This window comes from Natator depressus, chromosome 6 (assembly GCF_965152275.1).
Source record: "Natator depressus isolate rNatDep1 chromosome 6, rNatDep2.hap1, whole genome shotgun sequence".
In the NCBI taxonomy this organism is placed as follows: Eukaryota; Metazoa; Chordata; order Testudines; family Cheloniidae; genus Natator; species Natator depressus.
In genome coordinates this window covers 116,698,061-116,715,847 of record NC_134239.1, presented here as the reverse complement: position 1 = coordinate 116,715,847, position 17,787 = coordinate 116,698,061, and the positions used below count along the sequence as shown (strand labels likewise).

At 37.7% G+C, this 17,787-nt stretch overlaps 2 protein-coding genes across 3 annotated transcripts in view; both read right to left on the bottom strand.

Moving 5' to 3' along the window:
• WDR89 (WD repeat domain 89) overlaps positions 1-17,787 on the bottom strand; it is a 111,472-nt gene that overhangs the window by 63,767 nt on the left and 29,918 nt on the right. The gene's annotated exons all lie outside the window — the stretch shown is intronic.
• SGPP1 (sphingosine-1-phosphate phosphatase 1) overlaps positions 1,802-17,787 on the bottom strand; it is a 46,525-nt gene continuing 30,539 nt past the window's right edge. The window contains exons 2-3 of the mRNA XM_074956696.1: positions 10,555-10,644; positions 1,802-8,643 (exon numbers count right to left, since the gene is read on the bottom strand). Coding sequence (XP_074812797.1) covers positions 8,092-8,643; positions 10,555-10,644 — 642 coding nt within the window. The 3' untranslated portion in view covers positions 1,802-8,091. The remainder of the gene's footprint in view (positions 8,644-10,554; positions 10,645-17,787) is intronic.

Below are 17,787 nucleotides of genomic sequence, written 5' to 3'. Positions count from 1 at the left end.
CCTAAGTGAAGATGGGATGGCCTTGGTAGGAGAAACAACAAAAGCAGTAGCTTTGCAAGTTGTAGCAGGAAGGTCTTATTTTGAGGACCCTACCAAATTAATGGCCATGAAAAACACATCACAGACCATGAAACTTGATCTCCCCCTATGAAATCTGGCTAGTGTAGGGAGGGATGGGACTTCCTCTCCCCTGCTCAGGCTGCTCCCAGGACTGGATCAGATCTCAGGAATCTCCCCTAGCTGAGGGAAACTCCATGACTGCTGGCTGCGAGCCCAGCTCTGAAGGCAGCACCGTGACCAGCAGCAGCCTAGCCAGAACTAGCAACTGGAGTCTGGTGCATGGTAGGAGCCCCGAACTGGGGCACCCCCAGCCTTGCCCCTCCTTGGCTCCGGTCCCAGCACTCAGGAGGTAAAGGGGCCTTTGATTGTCTGTGGGGAAGGGGGGAGGAAGAGGGGGACCATGGCACTCCCTGACCACAGGGCCCTGGGTGGTCACCCACATTGCCCATACATAAGGCTGACCCTGCCCCCAAAATGGGACAACCCCCCACATACCATGCAACCCTCATTTTTGTGCTGTTGCTGGCAGTGGTGCTGCCTTTAGAGCTGGGTGCCCAGCCAGCAGCTGCCCTCCGGCAAGGCGGCTCTGAAGGCAGCAGTGCAGAAGCAACAGTGGTAATACTGTGCCCCCACCCCACAATAGCCTTGCAGCCCCCCATCCAACCTGCTTTGGGGTTGAGACCCCCACGGTTACACCACCATGAAATTTCAGATTTGAGTATCTGAAACTGTGAAATTTATTATTTTTAAAATCTTATGACCATCAAACTGACCAAAATGGACTGTGAATTTGGTAGTACCCGACTTATTTTACACTGGGACAGAAGGAAGAGTCTATGTGCCAGCTACCATGTAAACCTTTGCAATTAGCAAAGCATGGAGGACTAATATCAAATCCCCTATAATCTGATTAGAAATGGTAAGGGAGGAGGAAGCTGTTTCCTGCCTCTTTCAGAGGTTTCTGAACTCTTAAGAGCACTTCTTAAGGTAGAACATACCATAATGCACTGATTGTTTAAACTTCCTCACTTGACATTTTGGAGTTCTATGAGCACTAACACCTATCATGCTGACCAACACTGGCAAAATGTTTTTGTATACTCTCCTGTCTGTCTGTATCCATCTGTTGTTTTGTCTTCTACTTGGACTGTAAGCTCTCTGGGACAAGGACCATCTCTGTATTTGTACAGCATCTTGCACAGTGGGGTTCTGGTCTATGAATAAGGCTCCTAGGTGCTACAGCAGTATAAATAATTAACACATACACCTCAAACCAGTGGGTTGTATCAGACATTTTGCTTCTTTGTGTGCCTGCTTTGATTCATTTTCTAGAAAGTAAACTTCTATCAGATGCTGTGGAGCAGGAGCATGCTTCTGTGAACAAGAAAGGGTAAGGAATGGGGAAGGTGGTAAAGAAGATAGGACCTAAAGTTCTCAGCAATAAAATATTTTATCTAATTTGATCAATGATTTGGCTTCCCATTTAGGGTATGAGACACTGACAAATATGCCACATAACTGTATCAGACAGTAAAAATCTTGTCAATGTGTTGTTTTCAGAAGGATTCAAAAGTTAAATGTGAAAATGCCACACATTAATGTCATCCTAATGACTTTTACTATATGAAGAGCTAAATATATGTAGGTTTTCTCAAGCCAACAATTTACCCTAACATTAGGCATCCAACCACATATCCCTTCTAACATGGGAAGCAGAAATGACCAAACATTTGATCCCAACAGTAATTTATTATCCAATCATTGCAGATGGAGTTACAAATATTGTTTCCGTTATCAGTTAAAGATTAAATTTTAATTCTGACAACTGTGGAGAGTGTACAATGAGTGCAAAAGCATTAACCATAATGTAAGAAATACCGGAACAGTTCTTTTTATCTTTAAATGTCAGGTTGTACACTATCATACAATAACCATTATGTGATCTTGCAAATAATTCAGGACTTGTGCTAGAAAGTTTGGGTTTCTTTGCTTTTTTTAGTTCTCTCCAAGATGTTGAGAGGCTGGCAACAGTTTAAAAATATATTATTGTTTACTGAAAGTGTTTGCTGGCAGCCTCACAAAATGAAGAAAGTCTATAAAATATTTTATATTGAATATTTGCTTTCATTAATGAACACCACAACATTAATGGGAGAAAACAACAGATAAATGATTACACTCCTATATGTATCTTATTCTATGAAATTCCTATTTCAGCTGCAGTATACTGCAGATCCCATAAACTCACGTATAGGCCAAATTCTGACATCACATTCACGTACACCAAAATTTGGTCCAAAATATGCCTATGAGTTTTTATTCTTTAGAGGTTTTTTGTTTGGTTGTGTTTTTGTTTATAAAGTGGTGGGTTTTTTTGTTTTGTTTTGGGCTTGGGCTTCTTTGTTTTTCAAAGTTACCTAATTTCAGTTAAGCTGTTTTGGGGCGATTTGAATGAAGTAATGAAACCTGGCATCTATTTCAGTAATACTAACCTTGACATTCATTAGACTTTCAAAACCAAAAGAAGAGTAACTATAAAATCAAATAACAGAAAAATCAAGTACTACTAAAACCCTCTAACTTAATAAAGCCCTTATTTGCAATGAAAAATAAATAGCTTTAAAGTAAATTTTCCCATTTAAATTTTAAATATGTTCTGTTCTTCATGGACCTTGCAAGAAGTAACTATTAATTAGGCTGCCTTTATACTGTAAACACAAATTTGCTATCAATTTGTTTTGGTGAGTTCTCCCACCCACATCTAGTTTATTTCCAGATCAAAACTGAATGTACCAAAGAAAAGTTTTCAAATCCCAATGTGTGTGTTTTAAATTCTTCCGTGTTACTGGTGGCCGACCAGTACACCTATGAAATTTTACAATGGCTACTGAAAGAGCCAAATTTATATTTTGTAACCATTATTACTGAATGATTGTTTTATAAAACCAGTCTTCATTGGTCAGTAGCTGCAAATTTCCAAAATAGTTTTCAACTTGGAATTGGCTCTAGCATGTCATATTTGCAATTTAAAGACAATAATTCACCAATACTAAGTGCTACTTTGCCTAATCTGATTTTATTTTCCAAGTTAAGGTGTTTTTACTCCTTTTGATTCAGAAGGAAGCACTGTATAAAGGTAACCAATGCAAATTATCTGAAATTATATAATGATAAATACATCCAGAGTAAATTCTGAACAAGATCAGCTATTTATGCCGAAAATGCAGTGACCAATTAAGCTTTTGTCAGCTGTTTCTGAATAAAGAAGTGATGCAAATCATTCAAGGAGCCTTCCTGACAGGAATGCAAGGCCATAAGAAAGACCAATTTTCTTTCAATTGCCTCAGAGTCACTTCTAAAATATTTCAGTGAAGCTCACAAGGCAAAACACTCTGCCATTAAAAGAACTGAATAAAGTGCATAGACCTTGACATGTTGAAGTTTCCCAGTATATTAATTCTCCTGCTTTATGTATTACTCTGGGATCTTGTCCCTCATCATCATAATTATAATACAAAGGGGAATGCTTTAATGCACTTTTGCAAATGTAGTACTAGTACCAGGTAAAGAAAACAATTAAAATGAAAAAAAGAGACAGCTGTGAAATTGGACTGAGTCCTATATGTTATTCTATAAAGAGTAATCACCCAGTTCTCAAAAATGAGTATGTTATATTTGTATCTTATAAGGTTAGCTACTCCACATGCACAGTGATGCATGTCTGCATACTACAGCAGGGTCAAGCCTTTAAAGGTAAATTTTCCACTCAGGACCCAAGGGCTTGGATTTAAAACTCCCAACAAAGTTAACGGGAGCTGGGCATCTATGTCCTCCCAAGTGTTGATTACTAATACTTTAAAATATTTGCATTAAAAATCTTGCCTGTCTTTCGTATTTAGAAAGCAAATACTGAGATAAAACCACTTTTAGCACAACAGATGAATTTACTTACAGCATGCATGACTTGTTCTCATGACTTGAGCCACAAACAGCCCTTAAATATTTACAAGTTCAAAATGACAAAATCTTTACATAGGTAATAGAATGTTTGCATTTGCTTACAAATAGTATAGGACCCTCTCTGGGACACAAAACCAGGAAATAAGTAACAAAAACACAGAAGCAAATTTAAAATGTAACAGCAAAAAAGAAAAAAATGGCAACTTTTAAAATCTGGACAATTAACACTGTTGTGGTTTAAAAAAAAGTATATTTAGAGATGTGATTTTTAAAATACATCTTTATAACTTTCAGAAAAAGCTGTACCTAAAAGGAAAAGTCCAAGTAAACTTAAAACAAAGCAAAAGTTATTTTTGGTTTGCCAATTTACCTTTAAAATACTTTAAAAAAAAAGTTATTAGCAAGTTAAGTAATAAGACAAATGTGATCAAACACTTAAGAGCCTTGTACATGACTGCATAAAACAAACCAGCTCAACATCAACGTAAGTTTAGCAAGCAAAAGTGGCAGTTATACTGTAAACATGAAAAAGTAATAGATTGGGTTCCTTTTTTTAAAGACAGTGTAATACATATATTAGTCTTATTTAAGTGCCAGGTCAGAAAAAAAATTCATCTTGCTTCCATACTTAAGGCAGACATATAAGTCAATATTTTAGAGCCTCTTTGGCCTTGTGCAAAATTCTTTGCTAAATTAGGCCCTATATTAACATTATTTTCAGTTGTATTTAAATTGCATATAGTAACCAAAAAAACCCAACTCAAATGTAGTATTCTAATATCTTTTAGTAAAGGATGTAGACCTACTTCTTTAAAGAAACAGCATATTCCTAAAAGTTGAAATAGTATCTAGAATTGAGAAAGTTCTCTAGCACAGTTATATCTGAATAATTAAATTCTCACACTACCTCATAAAAGTTCCTCAAATTCTTTCACGTGTATTCCCACTCTGAAAAGACTGCTACCCACCATCATTTTAAAGCATATATAATTTTTTAAATTTTGGTACAAGCTGATGTTCCAACTATAAGTCTTTGTTTTTCATGCTCAACTCCAATGATAAAGGGATAGAATATCTGTTTAGGCCAATGAAAATGCTCAAGTTATATCACTTGTCAAGTGTTAATTACAGATTTGGAAGAATCAATTTAGAAAATATAACCACAAAACAAAATTAGACTTTCAATCAAACGTTCGTATGAACTTTCTTTAAAGTTCAACTCTGTTAAACGTTTGCATTTCTACCTCTTTTCCCTGCCCCATACTGCCTTCTGTATTGCATGGCATCTTCTGTTACACGACCCACATGATCCAACTCCCTTATGAAACATGAAAGAAAGGTTTTAATATTCCATTTTCATGGAAACTCGAGTAAGCAGCAATGATCTAAGGACAGGAATGTAAAAGTGCTATATAAATTGACATTTGGATGTACCTTTTTCCTGTAGAATAAACTACTCTGCGCATGAGAAATGACATTTTAAAACTACCAAATGCAATGTACAAAATATCAAAATATATAGAGTAACAGTAGAATAAGCTACAATGCAATTTTTCCTAGTCTTCTGGAAACCATGACTGCATGTGATTTTATATCTACTACACAATGAGCTCTCTCAGCAACAGAGATTTCTTTTGCATTTATGGTATAACAGTGCAGTACAACTATAAACTCAGCCTTAAGAACAATCCCATGCTTTCAATTTCAAGTTCCTATAAACCACGAGTGCAATTTTTTACTTGGAACAATTAGTTCTTGTGTAACCGCCCCTTTCTACTACTAGTTAAACATTCTTCACCAGAAGAGTAAAGCCAGGCTATTTAAAGAAAAGGAAACCATTCTACAAATATTATTTCTACCTCTGGCAGGGCCAATTTAATATTACATTAGCTACAAATTATCTGTGCAGGGCTTTAAGGAGAATGCCTTTTTATATATTCTCCCGAGTTACTTGCTCAGAACATCCAAGTATAAATCCAGAACCATACCAGTACCAAATCCCCTCTCTCAACACCTTGGAAATGGGATTTAACTTCTACTGCACATTAACCCCACAACACTGTAATAAAGGAATAGACAGAAAATCATAAATAGACAAATAAGTATGGAAACAAGCTAACCAAGTTTTTTTTGCAAGCTAAACACCTCTTCAACTGTTAAAAAAAATTGGTGGTTTCACACACTGAAATCGGTGGAATACATTCATAACCAACAGTGCCTTCTAAATGCACACCTGAAAAGTTCAATTTTCACAACTTCAGATGTCAGCGTACCATAAAATGTTCCACTGACTGGTCTAATAAGAAAGAGATAGGAAGTCAGTCAGTGCCTTTACTAAGTGTTGTTAACATACATATTATTAATAGAGTGTGGAGTTTGTATCTCCAAATCAAAAAGTTCCAATTCCAAGTTATCCTCTACAAAACTATATGTTAAAGTGAATAGCTAAGCTAGAACAGAAAGCTTTTAATCAAGTTAAGGTTCTTCCTGAACATATAATATGGATACACAACACAAGTTGTCTTGTCAGAATACTGCAACATTGCAATAACAACTCCTGACATATCGCTTAGGCAACATGTGAACCTAAACAATCATATGGACAAAATGAAATTCAAATCACAGGTTCATGTAAAATTAGATATTCCAAGGATTGCATCTTACTTATCACCAGAAAAGAGGGCGCTATAAAGCTGAAAAGTGCATTACTGTTAAAAGCCATTCAAAACAACCCCGTTATGCACAAATAGTTTATGCATTCACAATGCTGTTGTCTTTGCTTCAAACACTTAGTTTAATTTATTATAGAATGATCACAATGAAATTTGCTTTGACCTTTATATATTTTGTCTAGGTATGGGTAAAAGTGATAAGACATCTTGAACTACAATATATGCAATTTGTGCATAAAAATTTATATATTTTTCTAAAGCCAAGATAAGAAAGAAAGAAAAGGTGTACTTTTAAGTACACCTCTAAAAACAGTGGCCCTTTTAAAATCAGTTTGGAATAACAAAACAAACGAGGCCATGGATATCTAGGGTGTGCATTGTTATTGTTTATAATTTATTTCTTACTATTGGACACACTTGTCCAGTATATAAACTGTTAAGACAATCTGCAGAAAAATATATCCTCTACCGGTAACTGACAATGCACATAAAAAATACCTACAAAAGGGAATTATTATCCATTCACAACCTGTTGAGCTTAGTGATTCACTGTTCAGCTCATTCCATCTATATAATTTTAAATATAGGCTAAATTGTGATCAGTATAGTTAAAATTAACCATTCTAATATGTGGACAGCTACATTTAAAAATATCTGCCTAATTATGTATGACTTAAAATAAAATTAGCTGTCATATTTTTACATCACAGTATATGGCATTTTCTAATTTAGCAACAGAAAGGCACAATTATTAAGCCATAAAATACAGTACCTGAATCTAACAGTTTTATTTATTCCTAAAACCAGTGTCAGCCTAGACATTTTATTTTGTGGAAGGGATTGAAGGAAATAACTTCAGTTTTTACAACTGATTTCACTGCAAGTTTGGTCCATTAGAAATGCCATCTATATAAACAACTGAGGTTGGGGAAGAATGGAGAAAAACATGTAAGCTATTCCATTATAGCTGTTTGTTGTTCAATAACTCATAAATTATTATGAAATGACTTAAACTGAACACAAATGGAACTTTCTGATCAGTTGTCAGACACCTTTGTCAATATGCCGAAGTATACAGGTACAGTGTGATGTATGTTTCACTATATACGTGTATACACACATATATATGTACTGAATGTATACACACACATCATTACAGCATTAAGAATAGACATGGCATTTATAGAGTATAGCACTTCTCAGGAGAGCAATTCTTGGCTTCTGGCCTGACACTATACCTAAGATGTGCAATTTCCTTTAAATGCAGTGCCTGTCATGTATTGCTGTTAAAGTCCCTGCTAAAGCACAGCTCACAAGTCTGCCAATAGCAAACCAGTGCACCTTTTCTTACATTAGGCAATTACCTCCCTTCTTCCCTTGTCAAGTTAATAAGTCTACCTCAAGAAAGACCAATAAAAAGAAACAGGCAAGGAACCAAAAACATGAGAGAAAACCCAACCATTCCATATGTAATATAGCGATAGGGAAGTTCAACCTCCATGAGCTGCCTTGCTTGTCGTATATCATCACACGGTATAGAGAACATTTTACAGGCCAGTGGGATGGTGATTTTCTTCATCACTATTCTTGTTAACAACAGTAGTACTACTCCAATCAATAACCGCAATATGGCTTTTCCAAATAAAGTCACAGTGATGGAGGGAGGAATTAAAGGCAATGTATCTGGGGAAGGATCTTGCATTAGACCCAACATGTAATTAAAATGAGATCCACAAGCAACTCCAGCACCGCAACCCAGAATCTGAGCTGTATCTCCTCGTGATGTGCTCCAGGTGTCAAGAGTGAAAGAGAAAACCCCCAAGGCTAAATGAAGACTGATGATAATTAGCGGTGCATGCTTGAAAGTTAAATTGAAGTTATCAATCAGGTCCACAGCTGGATGGAAGACAACCAAGATGAGAATAGCATACAGAAATCCAGCAATAACATCCTGTTGAGAGGAGATAAAAGATACAATCATTTAGTATGATAGAAATCCTAGTAAAAATAAAGAATTTCATATCCAACTTTGAAATAACTATTTCAATAATTCATTTCAAATTGTAATTTACATTAGCATGGAGAATAGTTTAGTTGCTTTGTAAGTAGAGAGGTTTCCACATGTTTGAAATCTCCTTTTTCTTATGTTTTACCTTTCACAATGTATCTAGTTTTGTTCTAATAGTAGGGGAAGGAATTGAACTTGCTCCTTTTCTAATGCAATGTACAAAGAGCCTAAGATTCAACAGAGATGGTTTCTGGGTGGTAAGTGGTCCTAAGCCTCATCTGAAGCTGCCAAGTTCTGGTATCTGCACTCCTAAGAATGAGACAGGTAAAACCCACTGTGAAAGATTGCCAGGTAGGAATGGGATAAACAGCAACAAAGTTTGGTAACTTAAAAAAAACTAGCAGTTTTAACACAGTTAGATATTACTAATGGCCACTAGGCCTACAACAGAATTCCTTAGCAAGTACCCTCTGGGATTGCAACAACAAAGTACTGGTATCTCTACTCTTTACAGTATGTAGAGGTACTCAGCTGTAATATATGTTAGGAAGAATCCATTCATTTGAATACTAGTTTGTTATTCAAATGATTCCGCAGTGTCCCAAACATATCGTTATACTTGTACTGAATATGCTTTATTTTTTTAAAACTTCCATAAAGTATTTTGTAATTTTTTTTTAAAAGGAGACTGCCCTACTTGGGTAATTTTTAATATATCATGACTAAGAAACAAATTGACCTGCCAGATGTGTTTCATAATGTGTTTACCACGTTTGTGAATTACCGAAGTTGTGTGTTTGAAAAAGGGTTACTTCATCAATGTGTGTCATTTTTCGTCCTATAAAGCTATCATCATGCTGCATTACTGTTAACACAAAGGCAGAAGCAGCATAGTATTAGTCTAATCCATACAAAGGCATGTCACAAAAATAGGATTATGACTTCACTGTAGCAAGAAGAAAAGCAGCAGTGGAGCTGGGAGAGAGAAGCCCTTTGACTATGCAGATATCTTCCAGAATATCAAGGCAACACAAAACTACTGACCAAGTACACTCTCTTCCCAGTGTTGCTGTAGCGTGAAAGTCTTCTTCCCTTAAATAAGATTTAACTTGTCACCTTGGCACTTTGCAAAAGCATCAAGTGAAAGCTGAATGAGCATGAAAAGCTTTCCTCATGCCCTAACAAAGTACTTCAACCCTTCTCTGGATGAACTATCAGAGAGGAAGAGGGCAATTTTGTCCCTTTGCCTATTAGTCCTTGACTTCTGCACTGAAACTGCAAACAGGAATGGCAATTAATTTTAATTGTGTAACTAATTTATATAAGTTAATAAGCTTGATACAGAATTTTTAACCATAATATTGGTCCTTCAGACAGTCTTACTATGTGAAAAATGCTTTATACAATTTATTTTGTTTTTAAGTATGTGCGGTGAAAATGTTTTTAGTTACAAATCTAATCAGCAATAAACTATTACCTCTTAATAAGGGCACATATTTTGCTAGTTTTAGTTAATTATTTTTAAAAATTATGTCAAAAGCATCTAGGGTTCTAGACAGCTGCCTTTTCTGTACACTTATAAAGTTACTAGGTAAAATTTTTGTAGACCGTATAGTTTTTCTATTTTCTAATCAATTATATAATGATAAACAATTTATTTCATTTCAATTTAACAATAGAGTACTGGATCCACATACAGTCACATATACTGAAAAAAAGCCCCTCAGATTACCACAATGCACAAGATACCTTACTGTAGTTTAAATATCTGAATATTACAGAGGCATATGAAAGCAGTTATATGGTGTCATCATTATGTAAAGTAACAGATTTCATGTGTGGTGTTTCTCTTACCAAAATTGAGTGCATTCCCATGTAAATTCGACTAAAACAAACCAGAGAACACCAACAGATCACAAGAATCAGACCATACAGAAGGGGATACTGGAAAAAAAAAAAAAGGATTGTATTAGAATCATAAGCCATAAGTATATACTCCATGAAAATGATTTAGCAATGAATAGCTACACCACACTCAGATCTCATATTTCAAATACCATTTTAAACTGTACACAAAACAGTTCTAATAAAGTTAGCTAAAGCCTACAGCCCAGACGGAGGGGAGTGGAACATTGCTCTCTGATTTACAGAAACATTACTTGCTTCCAGGATGTATTAAATCTCCATAAAAAGGAGTTCCAGCATGTTGGTGCTACAAAATCATTGCATACAATTTTCCCTACCATAAAGAAAGCCTCACTTGTTTGTTTCCTTACCAATACAATGTCTCCCTCATTCCCTTTCTCTCCAAGCATCTTGAGTGAGTCTGTTCTTCCTCTCCTTCAACTCAACTCCTGTCAATTGACTTTCACTCCGGTGATAATTCCCCACTCCCCAAATCCCAAGAAACTTGCTTCCACTGATTTCAGTGCGCTTTGAATCAGGTCTCAAATGCCCTCAACTTTTCTTTTAAAGCCAACTTCAAAAACTTTTACTTTCCACTAACAAGTTCAGTCCTGATCCAGCAAAGCACTTAAGCGTGTGTGCAACTTTAATAGAGTCAATAGAACTAAATCACATGCTTAACTTTAAGCATCTAAGTAGTTCTAAAGTTGCACACACGCTTAAGTGCTTTGCTGCATCAGGGCTTTAGATGCTGGTGCTGTTTGCTGTTTAGGCTCAGTTTTTACTTACGTGTCAGAGCTTATATCACTTCCTTACTCTATGGATCCATTTATTTTAACCCTGGTCTCTCTTTCCTACCCTCTTCCTCGGTCTGCTTTTCTATTCTATTCACTGTAGAGGCCCTGTTGGGCAGGACCATGTCTTTTTAATCAATTAAGCATCATACAAAGTTATAACATTATGAAGATATGTAATAAAATTATAATAATGTAACAGTAAGGACAGGGCCATCCCTGGGGGGGGTGCAAGGCCCGGAGTGGAAGTGACCGATTAGTCTCTTCCGGGACCGACCATGCTGGCCAATCGCACTGGCCCGCTGGGCCCCCCAAAGCGCAGCGCTCAGAGTGGTCGCCCTGATTCGCCCTACCCAAGGGATGGCTCTGAGTAAGGATGTGGGTTCTTGACAGTAGAGACAGAGTTTAAAACATTTTGGGTACTATTTACATAGTATTACCATCAGACCCAACTAACTTTGTTTTGGAAGTTTGCATCAGATTTTAATATTCAAGTCTAATTACTTTTTGCTTTTGGTTTCTCTCATAATCAAGCTAGGCAGTTGGTTATTTTTTTCCTTTGTCTGTCCACTTAGCCTTTGTCTATACTACAAAGTTTTGCCGGCAAAAGTTATGCCTTTTTAATTAAAACCGCTGTTGCATGTCCACACTAGCTCATTGTGTTGGTAAAGTGCATCCACACTAGCAGCTCTTCCATCAACACAGAGAGCAGTGCGCTGGAGTAGCTATGCCACTGTGCAACTGGTCGTAGGGTGCTTTGGGAAGGGTTTGCAATGCCTCATGGGGCAGATACAGCATCACATGATGCAGGCTTCTCAATGTCATCGTTCCAGGGGCATCCCAGTAGATTGTCAGCCGCTTTTCAACTGGGGGGTGGGGTGGGGGAGGGAGAGGATAGTGGTGTGTCTGGGGCAGGGGAGACAGCAGGCTGACGGACCTATTCTGAGGCCACGTCAGCCCCAGGCTCTGCTCGGCACAGCAGTCTCTCCTGAAGCAACCTACTCTGCCTGCCTGCCTGCCTGCGGTTCTGTGATTCCCTCCACGTGCTCCAACAGCCTCCTCAGCTGCCCAGAGCGGTATCCTGAGCAGTTCTGTGAGCTCTCCGTGCTGAGGAATGTCTTCCCTCCCCTGCCAGCAGCAGTCTGCCTGACACTTTTCATAATGCAGGGCAGAACAGGAGCATGATTTGGTTAATGAGTTGCTCTTTGTTCCCCAAACTGAGCAGCACACTCAGCTGTCAGATACTTCCATGAGCTTTGACAGGGGAGGGGTGCATACATGCAGGGCAGCAGAGATCAAAACAGTGAGCAGGGATGTCACCCCAGGCATTGAGAGATACTGGTGGAAGCCAGTCATGTCGACAAAACAAACAGCAGTGTCTATACTGACACTCTGTCGCTTTGACTTTGTCGCAAAAAGCTTTATGCCTCTCGTCGAGGTGGTTTTGTCGGCAAAACAGCAGAGTTTTCCCCCCAAAAGTAGCTTTATAGCGTGTACACCTTCTGTTTTGTCAGCAAAAGGCAACTTTTGCCGACAAAACCTTGTAGTGTAGACAAGGCCTTATTCTCTTATTTGTTAGACTGCAAGCTTTTTGTCATTTTCTACGTGTTCATACTGTGCCTAGCACAATGGGACCCTGACCTGGTTTGCCACCATAATATAAATGTTTAAATTATTATTACTGTCATTATATCATAACATTACTCTCCAGTAACAGCTACTCCTCTCCTGTAGTAATACTGCCTAGATTTTTACAAGTAATTCTTGCTAGAATCTTTCACCTGATCATACAATACTTTTTGTTTGTGGAAAGTAACAATAGAAAGAAGAAAAGCCTTATTTTCTAAAGAACCATAACATAACCTATACTGGTCATGCACAGACTTAAAGTTTAGACTGTATTTTTAATTACTGGCTCTCTTCTAGGAGGTACAGAAAAAAATCACTCATCTTCCAAAATCTATCCGCAAAATGACAAAGTTATATCAGCTACAGTACCAACACCCGTTGCTTATTTTGTTACAACAGACCAACATTTGTACCTGAAATTGAATCAAACTTTTTTTCTCCCCAACAGCAACTAACTATGCAAGGCAGAAGCATAAAATAATTGACAATGGATATAGCATGCGTCTTCTCTGAAAAGTGACTTTAAAAAAAAAAAGTGTGGTTCCATATTTATTTGACAGTTCCAGATCACCTCTGCTCAGTTTACTAGTAAAAATGTGGTTTTTTGTTTTGTTGTTTTAATTTCCACTTCTCAGCTTATCTGGGGAAGTGAAACTCTGGCTAGGTTCTTTCCAAGTTCACACATTAACAATTTAAAATGTTGCAATCGAAACTAAGTTAGCAATTCTGCTGATGCATGAGCCAGAACAGAATCTCCCCCCCAAAACTGGATCCAAAGCCCATCAAAGTTAATGGAAAGGACTAACAAAAATGGTGAACATTTATTTTAATCAGCAAAGTCAGCAGATAAGGCTGACCGTACAACAGATCCTTGAGTTTAAGCCAGTGCTTCATGGGGGTGGGGGGGGTGTTAAAAATAGAGGTACTTTAGAGAAGGCATCACTGCTTTAAAAAAGCTACAGCAGAACCTCAGTATGAACCGACCAGTCAACCACACACCTCATTTGAAACCGGAAGTATGCAATCAGGCAGCAGAATAGACAAAAAAAAAAAAAAAAAAAAAAAAAGCAAACACAGTACAGTACTGTGTTAAATGAAAACTACTAAAAAATAAAGGGAAAGCAGCATTTTTCTTCTGCATAGTTCTGCAAAGCTGTATTAAGTCAATGTTCAGTTGCAAACTTTTGAAAGAACCACCATAACATTTGGTTCAGAGTTACGAACAACCTCCTTTCCCAAGGTGTTCATAACTCGGAAGTTCTACTGTATACTGTAAATAAGCAAACTCAATTTAAACTGAATATATGAAATAGAATATGGTTTTAGAACATTTCAAAAATTTCAGTTTGGACACTGCAAAAATTATGCCCATAACTGGACCGCTCCTTGTTCAGTTCATACTTTAGGAAAAATTATACCTTCATGAGAAGTGTTCCACAATTCAATACAAGTAAACATTCATTTGAAGTTAAGAGTTGCTAAAATCAAAAATAGCATTTAATATTCAATTGTTATCAAGGAACTGGTAAACAGGATGTATCCAAGATGACAAATCCTTAGTGGCATTGGAGATCTCCTCTGATCTAGGAAACTTATTTATAATACAATATCCTGTGACAAGGTACAACACTGATAAATTGCTGTTGTGATAAAGCACTCCAAAGAGGTACTTCACATCAGTTTTGCTGATTTCAAAGTAGCAATGACAGGAGAGAGACTAGTGCTAACCTATTCTATGAGAAAAACTTGCTAACAGTATGATATTTTACTTGATTAACACCTGACATTTTAAGAAAAAGCTTGGGTTGACCGAGGACACCCAGCAGGTGCAACATCCTTCGAGTCATAAACATAACAGATTCTCCATTTCCATTCAAAATGCATGCTGAAATCTACAACACATTATGCTGCTGCCAAGTATTTAAACAGTAATTTCACTAACCCTTCAAAAAAGACACCACTTTAATTAATATGGCTGTATGGGTTTCGCATACACACTTTATGGAGTTTGAGTTTGTAGATCCAAAGAGTTGTCATAGATTGTGATCAGAAAGTGTTTCACACAATATTGAGTTTACTCATCTGTGAAATGGGAAAAATCAGTTATCTATTCTCCAGGGTCTCACAAAACATAATATTTGTACAGAACCTGGCAATGTTTTGTTGAAAAGAGGACATAGTTTCCTGTCTGAAGATTTTACAAACTTTGTTAAACAATTAATTGTCTGCATATTACTCAAAAAAACGGGTGGTAGTGCAGGAAAACAGAAGTTATATTTATTCAAAGGAGTGCTAAGAATTAGAGATATCCCAGAACACTTTAAATGTTCTATAACCATCTATTCCATGAGTCAACCATCTACTGCAGCAAGACTACATTAAAAGCAATCTAGAAACACTAATTAAATCTTTGCTAGCATCCCTTTAATGATACATAAATAACTCAGATGCACTTATGCACATTTTACAGGTTTGATCCTTAAAATATTTAACAGCCAAATAAGTCTATTGAGGAGACCCACTATTTCAGAAATACTTGCAGAACCAAGTCTTTCACCTCCCACTCATGGGTGACTAAGCCTCTCCTGCTGAGATAATCTGCCAAACTGTTTTGAGCACCCAGCAAATGAAGGGATATCAGGCTGACACAGTGAAAAAAAATACATCATGCCAACAAGAGAACCACTTCCCACCATAGTGGGGCAGATGCTTCCTCCTCTCCTTGCTGTTTATATAGTGCATCACAGTTGGATTGTCTGTTAGGACCTGAACAGTGGTGCATCGAAGCAGGGGTAGGAAAGTCTTGCAAACTAGACAAACAGTTCCGATTTCTAATTTATTTGTATCACTGAGACTGCGTCCAAAACCCCAGACCTCCTGTATTTGGAGGTTGTCCAACTGTGCACCTCAGTCCTCCTTCGACACATCTGTCACAATGAATCTAAGGGGGCAGGGTGGAATAGAACACCTTGACAAATCTGAAGATCTGTCCACCAACATGGAGATGGCAGCACTTTTGGTACTTCTACCAGTAGTCCATACTGCGCCTGATTGGTTGATAAACTAATATTAGCCCTCTGAATAGGAGGTGGAGTCTTGAATATGGAGTCCTAAGGACACGCTGCCATGTGATCTAGTAAGGTAAGACAGATTCTCAAGCATTTTTTTGGCTGACTGTAGAGGTTTGAAATAAAATGTTTTATTGTATAAAACCTCTCTTGAGGAAAATACACTTTAGATAACACTGAGTCCAACCTTGCTCCTCTGAGTAGGGGTGGGAATAAATTTGTTGCAGTTGATTGTGAGACCTATGTGGGAAAACAGCTGAGGAACTATGTGAATCTCCCTGTTGGGAAGTGTGCCCACTGAATCAACCAATTATCAAGAAAGGGGCACACTTGAAGGCCGTGTCCCCTCAGATATGCTATCACCTCAGAGAGGCATTTGCTAAACATGCTTGAAGCTGTTGAGAGACCGAAAGGTAGCCTTCTGAATTGGTAACAAAGTCCATTGACCATGAAATAGATACTTCCTATGAGCCAAATGAACTGCCACATGGAAATAAGCTTCTGTAAGTCAAGTGTCACAAACCAATTCATGGGCTTATTGGAAAGGATTATTGAAGAAAGGGTACCTATCTGAAATTTGAAACAACAGATGAATTTGTTGAGATGTCAGATATAATATTAGAGGTCATCCTTTCTTTTTTGGAATGAAGTAGTAAGGGGAAATAGAACCCCTTGAAGCAGAACTCTGAAGCCACCCCACTGAAAGAGAGTTTATCCCTATACACAGCAGGCTGTTGTAATAGGGGGTCCCTGAACAGGGATGAGGTGGCAGAGACTGAAATTGAATTAAATATCCTTTCCAGATAATATCTAAAACGAGATCTGACAACTCTAAACTTCATAGATCCCAGGCTGCTCTAACCGCAGAGGATCAGAGAACATAATGGATTGTGGGTTCTCAGTTTCTGCTCTCTCCCCAGCACCTTTTTATGATCTGCATGGCTCTCTGGGAAGGGGAGCCATCCTTCACTAGGTACTCTCCTAGCTTCAGACAGAGCCATTCAAGGTCCTGTCTTGCTCTCCCAGGGAGTTCCATAGTATGGCAGGAAATATGTGGGAGAGCAGCTGGAGTTAACTCTCTTCTCTTCCCTTCCCTGTGACACAGTGTGTGGCCAGTGGGGAAGGGACAGCACCCACTCCATAACTGCCAGCTCACACCACAGCTGCCCATGGGGCTACAGGTGTAGTGCTACAAGGCAGCTAGGCAAGCAGTAACCCTGAACTCTTCCCTTTAGTGGCAGAGCTGATTCAAACACTTGACTTCTTTTAAACTTAAGACTATAGCTCATGAAATGCATTAATTCCAATTTTAGCAACTCCTGCAATTGTGTCATGATATAAGCCTCAGCTCCTGGAGTAACGAAATTGCATAAGCAGCTCAGCTTCCAACTGGGGGGTGTGCAGGGGAGGAGGGGAGAATATTTCTAGTTCTCAGGGTTCCAGGAAAAAAAAAAAAAAAAGCTTGAAAACACAAACCCTAAAGGCTCAAAGCCCAGAAGACAAAAAAATAATAATGTTTAAAATCTCATGATTTAAAATAAGCTCATGATTTTGGAGGAACTTACATGATTTTTTCATCACTTGTGGTTAGCAATACTGAGTTTACAATCAAATACAAATTGTTTAAGATAGCTGCCTGGAAGGAAACTGAATACTACAGATTTATAGAAAGAACTCTGCTGAGTTTCTAT